Here is a 17050-nt window from a genome sequence, read left to right as displayed (position 1 = left end):
AGTACATTCTGTCAACTTGGTTTTCTTACCCTCATTTTGAGTATTATTTAGGGGTGTGTCTGCAAAGCTACATTTTCCTCCATGTGTTTTTGACAGCTCATGTTACTGAGTGTCCTTCAGGTCACCTTGTATCATGCACATTGCTTTTGGTGGTGGAGACTGAAGCCTAACCAAAATTACAGGTCACAGCATAAAGCAAGGACAGTGTTAAGCTGCTGAATGTTCCTCTGACAGGCTTCTGCCAAGCAAGTCCAAAAGGATTGATTCTAAGGAAGTCTGTAATTTCATTAAAAATATCTTCTCAACTTGTTTAGACTTGTGTGTTGAGTATTGTGCCTCTTTCATCAAATGCACCAATTCAGCATGAGGTAAGTGATGCTTTCTACTCTGTCTGAAAATGTTTTTGCTAAAGTTTGTGTATTTTATAGTTTTGATAAAAATGCTTTAGAAAGGTTGTATTCACACCCCTGACTTATTAGTCTTTCATTTGAAAATATTTTTTTTGAGCAGGTCAAGAGTATTCTGTATATGACACAGCAATGAATTGTTTAGTGTATCAGCATTATTACTTTGAATTGCCAGCTACATTCTAATGTAGCATTTAAAAGAAAAACAAAGGGAGAAACACAGAAGTTAAAAAAACCCACTAACACCCAATCAAACCCCCGTAATAATTGGGTAGTTCTGTAGTCTTACTCCTTGAATTTGTTGGAGTCTCAACTACAGGCTGGACGTGTTGGAAATGCAACATAAATAATTTCACTTCTACTTTTATTTCACATTTTCTCTTAGTTGACGGGGCAGCAGACAAAATGCATGCTCCTAAAAACCCAAGTCTAGAAAACATATAATTAATATTTGGGCTAGGAATGACACCAGGAAATTGCAGTTATTTGTGATTATTTTGTTGACACTGCTCTTTAGTTCATCTGTTCCTCTTTTCCCATTACTTTTAGCAGGTGCAGCTACCCAGTATGGCTGAGTTTGAGAAGTGACAGGCAGAGAAATGCTCAGAGGAAAGCTGTGTGCCTTCCCCTCTCTCTGCACACAGGGCTGAGGAACAGAACCTGGGTTTTGATTAAAACCTGCAGATTCCCTTAAGGAGCACATGGGGTTTCAAAGGTACCTTCACCCTTTATTGCAGCAGATGGTTGTATAGGAGAGCAAATGGCTGAACTGAAAGCTGAGAGCCCAGGGTTAGGTGAGGAATATTGCTGGTTATGTTTTCATAATGTTTAATCAGCAGTTGTCTAGGTAGTGTGAGTTTTTCCAGAACTAAACTTGGCATGCATTTAAAACTCATGGCAGGGTTGTGTGGGAAGAGCTGGACATACAGGAGGGAAACACTTCAATTATTGCCCAACAAGCAATTCTTGCCTGTTTTATTTTTTCAAGTATGGAAACTCAGTATCATATCTCAGCACTTGTAATAACTCACCAGTTTGGGGCCTGTTTTTTTTCTCTCTGTTTATTATTTGACCTTATCTAGTTGCTTTTAGGTGCCAGGCCTGTACCACAAGAACCTGTTCAGATTTACACCTTTTCAGTGAGCCATATAGAAGGGGGAAAAGTGCATGAGTTAAACCTGAAAGGTGAGAGAAAGCTGAAGAAAATGTTACTTTATCCTTTCAAGAGCTCAGGCTTCTGCACTGATGGAATTGTGTCCTCTGCAAAGGCAGCCTCCCCTCAGAGCCAGTTAGCCATTATAAAATAACCTGTGATATCTTGTTTCCCCTACTGCACTCAAAATAACTTTTAAACCAGCTACTGCAGCCATTTCATACTAACACTTCTTGCTCCTGCAATGGGATTTGTGGTTCATTCTCTGATGGTACCTTGCCCCTAGAATCAGGTAGGATGTCATTCTCAGACTGTTGGACAGGGGTTGCAGCTCAGCTGTGCTGTAAAGAAGGTTCTTTAGCAAAACAAATTGTTCATTCTCAACACACCAACCTACAGCATGATTAATGCATAGATTAAAACATGACTGTTTGTGTTACCTCTGCTAGGACACTCTACAGGCATTGGTTATTACATTCTGACCATATATGAAAATAAAGTGGTAATTTCCTCTGGGTATTTTCAAAAGCAGGTTAGCCTTTGAGCAGCTATTGCACTGACAAGCTTTAGGATTAAGTTTTCAAATTAGTTCAGGCTCAGCAGTGCTGGCAGTCACACTTCAGGTTGAAGGTGTTGGCCCTTGCTCTTGGAAGCACTTTGATAAACTTCAGCCACAGTGGGTTTGTAGGTGTTTGTAGAGATCACAGATCACCTTTTCCTATCAGTCTGCTAAATTACAATCAACAATGTACATTTTTTAACAATTTACACTGGAAGTGGAAGTTTGCATTTGCTGTTACATTCACAAGAGATAACAGTCTGTGCAGGCAGAACTGCTGCATTTGATCCTAATTTTAACCATTTGGCCATTATAGCCATAAATAATACTGCAGGCTGTAACAAAACATTCAGTGCTTAGGATGACTTTGTTCTAATTGTTCAGCACAGGCTTTTAAGCAGTAGCTCACTCATGGGATTAATGTAAATAAACTCAGGTCAGGTCAGAGATGTTGTGTGCTACAGAACAAGGCATTTTGTATTTGCCATCTTCACCCATGTCAGCTTGGTTTAAAAAGATGGGGTTTTGAGGCCTGACATGACACAAAGCAGTTGTTTGGCTTCTCTGTGGGAGTTTGTTTCAATTGGGGGCTGGATGAGCTGCAGAGGCCCCTTCCAACCTCACCAAGTCAATGATCTGCCAGGTGTAGAATTGAGTAAGGTTTCACTGAGCAGGAAAAAGCAGCTCTGGTGAGCTCAGCTTTCAGCCAAGGGGAAACTCTGGTTGCCATCCCCAGGGGCAAGGAAGCAGATGGGTGGCTGCTGCTGAGGAATGTGATAATCATGTGTAGAACATGCCTAGTCACTTTCCTTTGCTCAGCACTTCATTGTTCAGTCTCGTGCCTTTGCCTGATGCCAGAGGAAATTGCTTTTCTCAGTAAATATGGAGGCACAGCTTATCTGTAACGTTGTGGGGAAATGAAAAGCTGTATGGTAGGAATTCTTTAGGGAGTGAAGAACTGATGGTCAGGGATGATGAGCTGTTGCATACATGATTGGATCTTTTTAATCCTGAGAAAAATTCCAGGAGAAAGTAAAAAGGGACGAATTGCTGAAGATCAGCACAGTCTTAAAATAATCCTGACAAGGTTGATCACTGTAAATGTCTTAAATAATTATGGTGGCTCTGTAAGTATATTTCTTTTTGCCTTTTCTCTTTAGGAGTACAGCCTCATTTTTCCTTAGGAATGTGCACAGACAGTGCCTTCAATTTCATTAGATGTGGTTTAATTTCACAATAACATGATGTTACTGTGATTCCTGCCAGTCAAAGTGTAGGGGATTGGATCTGTTTGGTGCATGGAGCCTGGGTTGTACTACTGTCAAGTCCAGAGTTGGGTGAAAACTCAGTAAGAATGTAAATGTACATGTTTGGGTGTTGTCTGTAGGAGGGGGTGGATTAGAAGGGATGCAGAGCCAGGAGGGAACAGTTAAGAGTTTTCCTACCAGTTTTTTCCAGAGATAACTCTTCTGTTTATATAAAGTTTAGCAATAATCCACTTCTCCCTTTTTCCAAGTTGCCATGCACACACCCTTTAGATGAAGCCAGAAATTTCTTTAAACAACTTTTTATAACTGGATTGCTCCAGCAGTTTGGGATTCTTTAGGGAACTGTTTTTTGTCCAAGTTCTTAACAGTTCATTTGGTCTGTTCACCCAGATGGGTTAAACATCTCTTATCTCTATAAACTCACATTGTTTAGAGAAATTAAGTGGTGAGAACTGTTGAAAACTGATGATCACTGCATTTTGGGATATCTGAGGTACTGTGACTGTCATATCTTTGTTAGAACAGCTCTAAGCTCAAGGAATTGTCTTAATGTTTATTTTGGTTTTGAGGAAGGAAAGGGCTTTTACATGCACTTTCCAGGTCTTCTCTCTAATCCTGAAGACCAGGAAATGTTGTCTGGTGGTTGTTTTTCCTTTTTTTCCCCCCTTTTTTGTGGGTTGCTTTGTTTATTTGCTTATTTATTTATTTTGCATGGACAAGTGAAATGTTTTTTGTCACACCAATAAATGCAGCTTGTCTTGTCCAGGGCCTGGTGAGAGTTCCAGGGTTGTGACCAAGCAAGCACACACAGACTTGGAAGGCTTTGCTGCTCTGTGCATCCTTCCTTGGTGCATTTCAGCAGGAACATGGCAGTTTTCCAGATGCTGCAAGGGACTTGAAACCTGTTACTGAGAGGAGCAGTTGGCAGCTTGTGTTTCACAGAAACGACCTGGCCCTGCCTGGTGCAGCTGCTGCTCAGAGAGGAGGAGGCTGAGCCCACGCTGCGGGGGAAGAAGGAGCTTTGGCCCTCTGGAGGTGCTGGATTATTATCTCAGTTCTTCCTGCACAGGCATTTCTAGAAAGGTTCTCTTCCAAAGCAGGAGCCATGCCAGGAGCTTGCTGAGCACACTGGAGTGGGCTCTTTGCTGCAGGGCAGGGCACAGCCTCTTTGGGCATGACCAGAGAACAGGATGTCTCCCAGTTATTCCAAAGGCTTCCTTCCCACTCTCACACAGTCTCTTGTCCTCCTGGTTCCTGGACCCAGGCTTGTTTGTTCTTAACCAAGTCCCTGTTGAAAATGGAAAAGAGCTCTCCCATTCAAACCCACACCTGTGGGCTCATTTTAATAACTCACTTCCCTTTCCAGGGTCTAAGGCTCAGCTGGTGACCTGCAGCCCAGTGTGACAGTGAGTGAGGGTCATGCACACTTCAAAGGTGGGGCAGCAGCTCTTCCTCCAACCTTTGGTGCTGAATCCTAGCAATGAGAGGCTCCTTCATCTTCATCATGACCAAAAATCCCAGTCATTCTGCACACATTTAAATACCCTTCTGTTGCCTAGGATGCAACCTTCAACAGTACCATTTTACTCTTTTAAGGGGAATTGTAAAACTAAGTTCTAGTATTGTTTGTTTTGCCATCTCAGTATTTACTCTTTAAGGAGATTGATGAAATTGAGCTCAGATGACCAATCCTCAGCAAGAAATTCAAAGCCCTGTAGTGAACTGCGAATTCTTGAATTATTTCTAGAAGGATTTTTTAAAATCACCATAAACTGTTTACTAATATCAACAGTATGAAAATTCTGGAAGTCACACAAGGAAGTGGTACAGATACAAAAGACACAAGGGTGTTCAAAAGGCTTTCATATGAATGCAGTGATGCCAAACACCTCAGCACCATAAATGCAGCTGTAGTCAGAGGAAAAGAGAGAATAGAGAGAAATTTCCATTCCATTCACAGTGGTTTCATACAGGATGGAATTCATTACCGGACCCAGTCATAAGCCATTGAGTGAATTTGCACAGCAGTATCACTCCCATCAAAATTCCTTTGCTTTCAGCTACATTTAGATAGCACTGAAGTAATTACAACAGAGTTGTGCTGTGTTTGAGTGCAACCCAAGATTATCACTTAAAAGGATGATTCAAAGTTCACATTTACATTGGCAATAATGATTCAGATGAGGAAGGACAGAGATCTTTGCTGTTGGCTAGCTGGAGTCTGTTGCTTGCTCTTCTGGCTCAGGAGGATACAATTCATCCAAAATCAGCTCTGCAACAAAAAATAATATCGTTTCAGAGAATGATTTTTTTTTTCCTGCTTCATACAGTATAATTATAGCTGGTATCTGCATTTTAGAACATACTGATGGTAGAAGATTACAGCAAATAAAATTTTTGAAGGTTCCATGCAGACAAGTCTTTAGATTTGTGTTATGTCACACAAACTTCTCCCCTTCTTTTCTTTAATGCCATTTTTAGGGACACATTCCACTATCCTAGGTTGCTCCAAGCCCCATCTGGCCTGGTCTTGGACACTTCCAGGAACGGGGCAGCCACAGCTTCTCTGGGCAACCTGTGCCAGGGCCTCCCTGCCCTCACAGGGAAGAATTTCTTCCAGAGGTTTGAGCAACAACCAGCTGTGGTACTTGTTAAAAGAGAAAAGTGACAGAAGTGAAATTTTTATTTCTGCAACATGGAAAAAAGCCAACATTTGACTGATTTTTACCTTCAGAGGCACTCAGTTTTTGAGTCTTTTTGAGAATGGCTCTTATGCCTGGCAGGGCTTGGTCATATTGATGGAGAACTTCCAAACAGTGTTCATGGAACAGTTTATCTTTCTGAGACAGGCTGTGCAAGAGTAAAACAGCGTCCCGTAAAAACTGAATAACTCGTTCCCTGTGTGCACACAAGCTGGTCTCAGATCTAATCTTCATCCACTGTCTGTGCAGCATCACAATTAGTGCCTTAACCACCTGCAAGAGCAAAAACAGTACCTCAATACCAAAGCAAAAATATAGGAGCAGAAAACTTATTTCAATATGAACTTTACTGTTAAATCTCTCCAAACTTTCAAATTTCAGGATATTTCCTAGCAAGCCAAAGCAAGCTTCCTAGAAGGTGGCATCCTCTAAAGTACACAATATTTCTGTTTCTCTACAGCAAAAAAAAAAGGGGGGGGGGGGGGGCAAAAAGTAATTTCAGCATTGAGTACTTGGAATTTGTCAGCAGGTTAAAGTGGGGGAGTGTGGTGAACATACCTCGAGGTAGCACTGACAGTCTGTGCCAGGAAATAAAACTGCTGGTCTGGAGCACCACATGCAGCGTGTCAGGAGCCTCACTGTCTGTGACAAACACAGGCTGGGTTAGAGTGAGAGCCAGGTTATGATAATTCATTGCTAGTTTCAAATAGACTTGGGGTAATTTTTTCTTCTAACAGTTGATGTCTTTTACCCTCAAAGTTGTGCAAGTTTTTTTTCCCTGTAACACTTCATAGACAGAGTTTGCCTTGCACAGAAACCTTCTCAACCTTCTGATGAGCGAGGCTGACAAGGTCAGTGGCCTTTAATTCACTGCATACAAATAATGTGTTTACACTTAATATAACAGTGCAGGTGGGGGTAATGGAAAGGGTTCTAAATTCTTTAAAATGAGAGAAGTAGAGCAAATAGAACCTCAAACAACTCTTGTCACTTCTGTCTGTACAAACAACACAAATTAGGTTTAAAAGCTGTTCTTTCTGTATATAACCATGACTGTTGAACAGCAAGGTAGCATTTCCATTGAATGCCAGGGATATAACTCCAAAATCACTACAGAATGCCTTTAAATGTAATAAATACAATCAAAATGAAATGCAAATCTTGCTTCTTTTTACTCTTCTATTGCTCTAAAAACAAAATAAAGCTTAGTGCTGAACATCTGCAGCCATCCCAGGAGCTCCCTTGGTTTTTTCAGTGACTTGAAAGGCTATTATGAGCAATGGTCTCTTCAAGGATAGTTACTGATTCAGTTTCAAGCAGGTCCTTTCAAAAATCAATGTGATCCCTTACTGCAAGCCCATACTAGCAGTTTTGTATTTCAGCTAGAGAAAGAACTTGTTTTCAGACAATTTGTGCACTATCCTGCTCCTCCCACTCCCCCAGCTGGAAGGAGAAGGAAAGAGCACATGGACACTCAGCCATGGTTACCTCTTGCTCCAGCTGAAGCCAAAGCATTTCAGATGCTGATTTATCTGGTCTTGATGTTATGTACATGTAGAGTGCAAGGAGAAGACAGGTGTCTGAAACAGAGAGAGCTTTGTTCTTTTTCCAACCAGCCACTTGTTCATGACACAAATTAATGCTATCAGGCACGAAAACATTTTGAGTTCTGTCCTAGGGCTCAAGAAACAGGCTCAGCTTCTTGTTTTACTTCCCACATCTTCAGCAGTGCTGAGGAAATTCATATCCCTAAACCTTGTATTTGCCTTTGTGCTAATCCTGTCCTGGTTCATTCATAAGGAACTGAACAGAGATCATTTGTCATGCAGAGTACTGGAATCTCTGAGCAGTTCCATGAGCACAGATAAATTTAACTTCAGAACTCCTCAAAAGCCCCTTCTTCCTTAAATACACAATCTAGAAAGTGATTTTTAAATGGCTATCAAAAGCACTGCTTGTACACAGATACCACAATACAAACACTCTCCAAATCAGAAGCAGAACACAAGTTTTCAGGTAACAGAGCAGGCTTTTGGCCTTCTGGGGTTTCAGCACCTTGGAGCAAGGCCTGTTAGCATTACTGTTAGTCATGGTAACAGTTCTCTGTCTCCTGCAGTATTTTACCTGAATGAGAACAGAGCTGAGCAGCCAGCAGGTGGTGCTGAGCAAGAGCACACAGGAGTCTGACGGTCAGGAGCACGGCAGGCAGAGGGGTCTCGGGCCGCAGGCAGCGCTGCAGCACCTGGCTACTCAGTAAGTGCTGGAAACTTCAAAACAAAACTGTGTTAGAAAAGGGAAGTGCAGTCACAAGTTGGAAATACACTATTTTTTTGTAGACAGTGTCATAATTTGTGCCTTTTAAGCTATTCAGAACGTACCAGATCTCACATTATCTGTCATAAATACAAAGTATGCTGGAAAACATTGTTACTCTGCCTGTCACTTTGCAGTTCACACTGGCAGTTTTACCTGACAGAATGAGATCCTGTGCTTTCCTTCCTAATGCACCTCCCAGCAATCACAAAAACCCCAAAATCAATGTTACAAAGCTTCACTTTCAATGAGGCAACAGCATCTGCTTCATCAGCAAACCTTGTTACTGATCAGGGATGATTATTATACTCATTAACAGCAAAGGCAGTAGAAAGATCCTCAGCTGCTTCTCAAATATGATCTGTGATTTCTCTCATACATGGCACAGCTTCTAGTGGAAGCTACCCAGATGAGTTTTAACAGAGAATGAAAACTGCTAAACAACAGACTCTGAAGTAATTTTAAAGCTATTACTGACTTACTTTATTAATAAGTCCATAGTTGAATTTTCAGCTAATTTTACCAAAACCTTTAGGCTTTGGCTCAGGATATGGTCAGTCTGGGAACCCCTTGCAGCAGAAAAAGCTAAAATCTGAAGCAGCTTTTTAAACAAAGAATGTTGAGCTCCATCAGTATTGGGAGGATCCTGTGGAGCAGCCAGCCCTCCTTGTGTCCTGCTCTCTTCTTTATTGTCACACTGATTGTCACACAACACATTTTTGTCCGTCTTGGAAACCTGTTGATCTCCAGCAGCAGAACTGTTTTCCCTTTCAGCAGACAGCAATGTGTGGACAACATCCCAGCTGTAGAACACCAGATGATAAAGGATCCCCAGTGATACAAGAGTGGTTTCTTCAAGGTTCAACCTGAAGTCGTCCTTGCCTGAGCCTGTGTTTGTGCTGGCTCTGGAAGCAGCAGCTGGGTGGGTCCCACAAGCTCCACTCCCTGGCGTGTCCCCGAGCTGCTCTGCTCGGCAGAAGGCACCGATGTGGTGCTCCACCAAGGGCAGGAGATGCACAGCACCCTGGATCCTGCTCTGTGTGAGGGGCAGGGGCCCTCCCTGGCCTTCTGCTGGGCTTCCCTCCGATACTCCTTCATCCAGAGCAATCAAGTTCAGTCCTGTTATTGCCAGTTTTTGAGCTTCTTGCAGGGATACAAGAGGAGCGATTCCTTCTTGAGTTGTCCTGCTGCTGGGGAGTTGTGTGGGCTTCCTGTCCAAATATAATTAAAAGGGAAAAGCTTCACAAGAAAAGGCAGAGAACTGACTTGAAATCTGAGTAATCCATATTATGAATTGAATAATAGAAACGCCAGAGTACTAAGAGATGTCTGTTTCCAATATAGGAAATAAAGGGGGGAAAACATCATCCTAGTCCTTGATGCCTGCATGGAAGAGACATTTCAAAGCATTCTGGGTTTCATCACTAATAAGAAAACCTATCTGAAAAGCAAAGGTATTTCAGAAGCTACAGTCCAATTCTGTAAAGTGGAGAACTATTAATATTCATATCCAATCTTCATATTTAAAATGCTTTACCAGGAAATATAAATATATCTTGGAAAGTTGCACACCACTTGTACATTACAAATTGAACACATTTTGTATGTTGAAGATCTAAAACCAGCTTTTTGATCACATCTTCAGCATTTTCTTCCCCCTTAACTCGTGATCATGTTTCTGTGCTTCCCTCATTGCAATGCAAGCTGCTAACAGCTACTCCCATGTTTAGTTCTGTGCCTTCCCCTAACTGATAATTAATCTAATTTATTTTTTAAGGATGCTCCAGTGTTTGGTACATGTGATAATCAAAGATACAGAATAATGTTCCAAATTTTGCATGAAATGGCCTAAGCAGAGCATGATATACCACAGGGAATGAGCTGTCCTGCATGACCAGTTGTTTCTTAGTACAGAGAGTGCCACTGTGCTGAACATGGCAGATAAAGTTTAAAAAAAGAAAACTTACGTATCCAAAGAGTTGGGTGGCAACACAGCTCCAGGTAGAGGCTCAGAGTTGCTGCTGAGAAGGTGGCAGAAACCTAGAAGTGACCCAGGGGCTATGGGCTGCTTCATCAGTGCATTCAGCAAGATAGAACCTGGAAGGATACAGAATTTTCTTTGGAGCAGATTTGCCATCATCAACAACAACAAAAAAAATCAGTATTTCAGAAGATCAGCCTTATTGTGAGAGTGCTCACAACCTCAAATTTGGTTTGGTTTTTTCATTATGAATATTCTTTTTTAACAGGAGGATGATTTTCAGAAAAATTAATTTCAGCTATTTAAATACAAACCAAGTTATCTTTAGAGGTCTTTTAATTATGATCCCATATTTGCAAAATAGTTTGAGCCAAGTGATCACACATCCCAGTTGTTCTGGTGACTTGCCCTCCATTTTCTACTCCAGATATTGAAATTATGTGATGCAATTCCACTGCCAACTGCAACTAAGATAGTACACTAAAGAATTCTTGGAGCTGATTGTTGAAAATGCTTTAGTGTTTTGGGGTTTTTTAAAGGTACATTTTCCCTGGTTTTATTTCTGCATTACCAGAATGATATTACCTTGTGTTTTTCGTTTGGGGACAGAGCTGTAGGAACCACTTTTTCCTGTTGCTCTGTGCTGCTTCAGGGATGAAACTTCAGGATGGGTTATCTTCCTGTCTGAAACAAACAGGGATTGGGAGAACACAGATCTGCACCCATCCTGTACACACAGCCACAGTGTTAGATAATCTTTTAATCATCTCTATATGTCACAATTACCAAGCAAACCAAGGCCAAAAGCCTTGCAGAGTTCAGAAAAAAAAGTAAACAAATGTATTTCTTCAAACCAATAGGTATATTGAGTGTTGTTACCATAGCAAACAACAGCAATAGTAATGATTTCAGGCTATTGCATTTTTCTTTTTGCTGGAGTTCCTACTGCCCATATTTTTAGAATGAACAGTGTAACTGACAGCAACATCTCAGATTTTTCATGTCTCTTCCAGTAAGGATTAGTTAATGTTATCCAGATTTCTTACATTTATTATTTCTCATTGCTATTAAAAAAACCACTACTTTTGTTTCATTTTATAGCAAACTTCAAATATATGCAGATACTAATTTCCCAAGGTTTACTCAATGAATTTCAAGATAGAATTTTGTGAGAATTACTGCCCTACATATAAAAGAGGAAATGAGTACATTGTTTCAGTTGCTTCTTTAAATATGGCTAAATATGTACCCTTTAAAATCCAATCCCCAAAATTCTAGAACAAGAATACAAAACATGCATTAGCTGACTAGCAGACCAAGAAACAGGCAAATTATTTCCTATTCTTTGTGCAATGAGAAAAGACAGATCAACAATTTGGATGTTTTAGTTCATCACACACAGTATTTTATTGCAGCCACTGGCCACTTCATCATTGCCACCTTGGCATCTGTTACTAAGGTATGAATTAAAACGATCTTCATGCAAATTTCAGTCATGGCTATTTAACTCCAGTTGGTATAAAGTAGAAAAAAAATCTAACCAAAATAAATAACTGTGCACTGACTGCAACTGTTCAGTCACAAAATACTTCTCTAATGTAGAATGTTTACATGTAACTAAAAATGTTGCAAACTGTACATGGGTTTACCTTCTTTGATTGAAGTAGTCAGGGCCATCAAATTTCCTGAAGAACTCGATGGCCTAGTGGGTGCTTCAGCATTGAAGGATTCCTTTGTAGGAAAAGTTCTTCTTTCTGGTTGTGGAGAACATCCATCTGATTTCACTTGTACCACAAGATTCTTTTTAGGGCTAAGATAAAAAGACAAATCAGTATTTCTTTTGTAATTATTTTCTAAACAGCAATCTATTTTCTTTCCACTGTTTGATGTTTTAGAGATACTTCTCTATAAACTCTTTGAATTTCTATCACAGATACAAGGAAGGCTCTTTTTTAAGCAAATTCCATAGATGTCATCAGACTTTTTTGTTGTATTTTTTAAAAGATAATAGATCTTAGAGTCACATGAAGAAAGAAAACCTCTTCAATAGTTTAAACACGTGTTACAAAAATGAACACAAATTCCTTTTCCAACCCCCCTACCTTGTTGTTGGAACTGCCTGAGAAAGGTGTTTGTTTCTTTCACAGTTCTGAAGTCGTGTTCTTAATTCATTCATCTCTGCATCCTTGAACTGCAGCTCGGAGTGCAGCGACTGTAACTGAAAGGGGAGTTCAGGACACTTTTACTGTTACCAGCTCAGGAGTGGTGCAACTGCAGAGCAACTGAGTTACCAGCGAGCTCCAGACCACCATCTGCTTAATGTGAACTCCAAGATCTCCACTTTTAGGAATGTTAGTTCAATTAACACCCTCTGAGAGCCAGGAGTTCAGGCAGGAAGCCTTTGTCAGTGGCTAAGACAGAGCAAGTGCCATGCAGAGCATGGCTCCAGTGAGGCTGCAGAGCAGCCTCTGTCCTCTTCAGGGCTGCACAGAGATGACTGCAACAAGAACAGCAATCTCATCAGAGCCACAAAGCATGTTCTGTCACTTTTCCCACTCTAACACACGTTGCAATTGCAATGTTCTCAGGATGGCTTCAAAAAAGCATAAGTAAATGAAAACCTCTACCACCTGAATTTACTCCTTTATTTTGGCAGGGGAAAACCCTCAACAAGTTCTTACAAATGTTTTCTTCTAGGTAAGAAAATAAAAGCAAGCATTGTGGAAATTTCACACAAATGTTCTTCCTTTGACTGAATTGTTTGGGACATCTTTAAGTTATAAATCAGCATCTGCATGTGATCTGCAGGTAACTGACATATTTACAAACCTTTTTGGAGAACTCTTTTTCTTTTTCACTCAAAATCTGAGATTTTTGCTGTTCCAGTAGCAGGTATGATTTTTTCTGTTCTTCCATAGCATGCTCCATCTGCTGCATGGAGTCACGCAGAATTTTAATTTCTCCATTTTTAGTGAGAATTTCATCCTGCATTTCTTTCAGCTGCAAACAGAGGAATTACATTAAAGGATGGATATAGCCAAAAGTATGCATTTGCATCAGTATGTCATTGAAAATTAGGTGTATTTGTAATTTCTAGGGAGAAAAATGCTCCTGGTAACCCAGCTTAGAAATTCTACACATGTTCCTTCTAATATTTTTTTAATTAAATCAGGCTCAGCTACTGTGTTCTTTAAAATAATTAAAAATGACAAGATCATCCTTCTCTTTCCCCTTCTCTGCAATTATGTTTTGGGTTTTTTTTTTAACAAGTGTTCTAGTCACACACATCAATAATTTATTGATTGTTTGGATGATAACAGTGATAATTTAATTATTCTACTACATCCATCAGGACAGCCAGCAAGCACTCTAAGACAGAATCTTCATGACTTTGAGTCTCTAATACCTCCTGAGCAGCCACTACCACTCAGAGACAAGACTTTGGGGGGACAATAAAGAAGTTACTCAGAAAAGCAAGAAGAAAAGATCAGAAAGACACTTCTCTGCAACTGTAAAGTTATGATTTAATATGGTGTACAGGTAGGAAACTCCCTGATAAAGGTGGATAAAATAGAGCTGGGAAATATGCAGAGAATGGAGGAAGGGAAACAGAGTATCTTTCCATAAATGACCACCAGAAGGTAAAGTAACATAAAGTCACTTGAAAGTCATGTCATTTCTCAAACCTTTTCAGTTGAACAAAACAACTCTGGCTGGCAGGGCAGAGAAATTATTTGACAGGAAACAAATAAAACTGAAAAATTAGCATTCGCTAATCTGAAATGACTAAGAAATAAAATATTGCTCTCACTCTTTAGTATAACTAGAGCTGTTTCTAGTACAATGATTTTAACACTCCCCTGGATTACAAAGATTACATCACCTTGATTAGAATTAAATGCTTGGGACTGGATTTATCCCACCTTTTAGTTGTTCCTATCAAAAATGTTTAGAGGAGAAGGGAGGATATTGCCAACCTTCTGTTTGACTTCTTCATGCTGTGTCTGCAGCACTTCCAACTGGAATGCATCTCTCATCAGACCATCTTCTGCTCTGCTTCCTGCTGCAGGGAAAAGCCAAAATTTGAAGCACAGATGATGAATGTGCATCACTGGTGACTCAACACCAAGGTTTTGATATTTGTCATTGCATACATCTGAATATCTTAGTATTTTACTACAATTACAGACAGGTAAACTGCCTCATCCAGCCACCACAGGAACATTGCTAGTGCTTATGCATCAATTCCTGTAACAAGAGAACCTCTGCTCCCCCTAATTACAGAATGGTTTGGGTTGAAAGGGACCTTAAAGTTAATCTCATATCTTAAACCAAGATGACCCACAGCAAAAGCAAGCATTTCTTTTGAGATAACTTCAGTTAATGCACAAACAAGTATTCACTGAAAACCTATTCACCTGGAGAGGTGACAGATGTCAGGGTTGCTACTTAGATTATTCAAGCTCTCTAAGGTTCATTATGAAGAAATCCCAGCTTTTGTTTTTTTCAAAGTACAACTGAAAGTCAGCTGTTAATACAAGGCATGCTATGCATTTATTAGTGGAAATTAACAGGGGGAAAAAATCTGAAAGCCAACATGTTACCAGAATATGATACCTAAAGCATGCTGAACCGAGTTTAGGAAACTCGTTTTTTTTTTTATTTGGCAGGTTTGACATGCAGCACCCTCATCTCAGGCTGGTATTACCCCACACACACCCCAGGCAGGGGCTCCTGGTGCCGTGAGATCACTGCAATGTTCCTGCTGGGATTGTTATTCTCGTTATTCCTCGAATCCCAGCCATCCCTGTGACACCGGGGGTACCACCGTGGGGTGCTGCTGGCCAGGGGAACAGGCAGGAGCAAGTCCCTTAAGGGAACGTACAAGAAAGATGGAGCAAGTTTATTTACAAGAGCCTGTAGTGACAGGACGAGAGGGAGGGGCTTCACGGTGATGACGGAGATTTAGGTTGGTATTAGGAAGAAATTCCTCCCTGTGAGGGAGGTGAGGCCCTGGCACAGGGTGCCCAGAGAGGCTGTGGCTGCCCCTGGATCCCCGGCAGTGTCCCAGGCCAGGCTGGACAGGGCCGGGAGCAGCCTGGGACACTGGAAGGGGTCCCTGCCATGGCACGGGTGGCACTGATGCGCTCTGAGGTCCCTGCTGACCCAGGCCATCCTGAGGTTCCTAAAGAGACACCAAACCCTTCCGCAGCCGCGGGGCAGTGAGGGGCAGCCGCCGGGACACACCGACCTTGCCGCCCGCCCCGGGGCAGCTCCGGAGCTCCCCACGCGTGTCCCGCGGGCGGATCCTGCGACAGCGCCTGCGAGGCCAGGATGTCGATCTGTTCCAGGTCGTCCGCCGTGAAGTCATCGCTGTCCCCGAAGGGGTCCACGATCCCGGGCACGGCGCTCTTGGGGCGCTTGTGCGGGGGAAGGACGTTCCGGAGCGCCGGCGGGGCGGCCGCGGCCGCGCTGTCCCCGCAGAGCGCGGGGCCGCTCCGCTTGCGCGGCCCGGGCAGCGCCGCCATGGCGGGAGCGGGACCCGCGGGGCCCACACGCCGCGGGGCCGGCCCGGCCACGCCCCCCTCCGCGCGCCGCGCCGCTCGCCAATCACCGCCGAGCTGCTCTCCCCGCACAGCCAATAGAGTGGCGGTGGCTTCGGAGCCGGCTGTAAGCGCCCTCGTGATTGGCTGCGGGCAGCCGACACGCAAGCGCCTCGCTGATTGGGAGGGAGGGAGGGAGGCGGGAAGGATCGTCCCCTCAGCGGCGTGAGGGGGAGGCTGACGTCAGGCTTTCGAGCGATGACGTCAGACTGTGCAGTGATGTCACGATGAGGGCTGTCCCCTCACACCTGGCTTCATCCCGGGCACGGTGGCGTCACACCGCCGCTGGAGCGCGGCTGTGACGCGTCCTGTGCGGCTGCGGCACTGCCGGCCGCAGGCACGAGTGGCCTCGATAAACTGGGGCCTCTGGAAGCCTCAGGGAAGTGCAATGTTTGCAAAAGTCCCGTGCTAAACCCCCGCTGTTCAATTCCTGCCGTTAACCACTTTTGTCGTCGTATTTGGCCCGTTTTTAAATGGACTGAAAGCTCGAGTTTCCAGCTCTGTATAACTCAGGTGGGTGTGAGGCCACAGCTACCTTGATAAACTTTTTAAGAGGACACTAGACCATAGTCTTGCAGCACATTTTTAAAACAGGGTTGCTGATTATTTTCATTTCTACAAAGACCTTGATGGTCTTTAAGTGAAAACCACTGTGTCACTGTGACCTATTTCCAATCCTGTTAGAGAATTCTGATTTCTCCTGTTCATTCCCCTATTGCCCATTCCATGCAGGGAAATCAGATTATCACCTGAGGGTAATTTTCTTTATCCCCGCAGTGCATGAGCAGCCTGTGAGGAGCCAGGAAGGCCCAAAGAGAGCCCTGAGGGTCATTGCTCCCAGCTGTGCTGAAGTGGCAGCAGGTGATCCCCATGGAGCCATCAGGTGGGAGCAGCTGCATTGCTCAGCTCAGGTGCACACAAAGGGGCAGTCTCAGATGGAAGCAGCACTTTAGTTTTGAGGTGCTGCCTGAAGGTTTCGTTTTTGTTTCTCAAAAAAGTTGTTTTATCAATTATGTGCCAAACTGGGGAAATTATGGATGGGTTTGATGCTCTAAACACTGAAG

General features: G+C 42.6%; 1 protein-coding gene and 1 long non-coding RNA gene across 4 annotated transcripts; one reads left to right on the top strand and one right to left on the bottom strand.

The window, feature by feature from the left end:
* Window positions 1–160: 160 nt before the first annotated feature.
* Window positions 161–13200, top strand: LOC311158988. The gene is made up of 3 exons (XR_014616496.1): window positions 161–368; window positions 8206–8342; window positions 12531–13200. It is a non-coding gene; the product is annotated as an uncharacterized lncRNA (long non-coding RNA).
* Window positions 4920–15924, bottom strand: ATRIP (ATR interacting protein). 3 transcript variants are annotated; one of them, XM_084214422.1, is made up of 13 exons: window positions 15635–15924; window positions 14361–14446; window positions 13213–13383; window positions 12486–12601; window positions 12033–12193; window positions 10969–11067; window positions 10370–10499; window positions 8885–9613; window positions 8214–8356; window positions 7578–7669; window positions 6648–6731; window positions 6116–6362; window positions 4920–5659 (listed from the first exon to the last, which is right to left on the bottom strand). In XM_084214422.1, the coding sequence occupies exons 1-13, from the start codon at window positions 15909–15911 to the stop codon at window positions 5598–5600; spliced, it is 2397 nt and encodes a 798-aa protein (XP_084070548.1). In that variant the 5' UTR covers window positions 15912–15924; the 3' UTR covers window positions 4920–5597. The 3 variants fall into 3 exon arrangements, with proteins under 3 accessions (XP_084070548.1, XP_084070549.1, XP_084070550.1); XM_084214423.1 differs by having other exon boundaries at window positions 14361–14443; XM_084214424.1 differs by lacking the exon at window positions 4920–5659 and having other exon boundaries at window positions 6224–6362; window positions 6648–6747.
* Window positions 15925–17050: the final 1126 nt, after the last annotated feature.

Source organism: Fringilla coelebs (genome assembly GCF_963513975.1).
Source record: "Fringilla coelebs genome assembly, chromosome: 13".
Lineage (NCBI taxonomy): Eukaryota > Metazoa > Chordata > Aves > Passeriformes > Fringillidae > Fringilla > Fringilla coelebs.
This window is presented reverse-complemented; position numbering and strand designations above follow the sequence as displayed.

Coding starts and splice junctions, on each gene's coding strand:
- ATRIP (XM_084214422.1), bottom strand. CDS start 15,911: ATGGCGGCGCTGCCCGGGCCGCGCAAGCGGAGCGGCCCCGCGCTCTGC. Junction 14,447..15,634: donor GCCCCGGGGCGGGCGGCAAG/GTCGGTGTGTCC, acceptor TTTTCCCTGCAG/CAGGAAGCAGAGCAGAAGAT. Junction 11,068..12,032: donor GACTACTTCAATCAAAGAAG/GTAAACCCATGT, acceptor TGTTTGTTTCAG/ACAGGAAGATAACCCATCCT.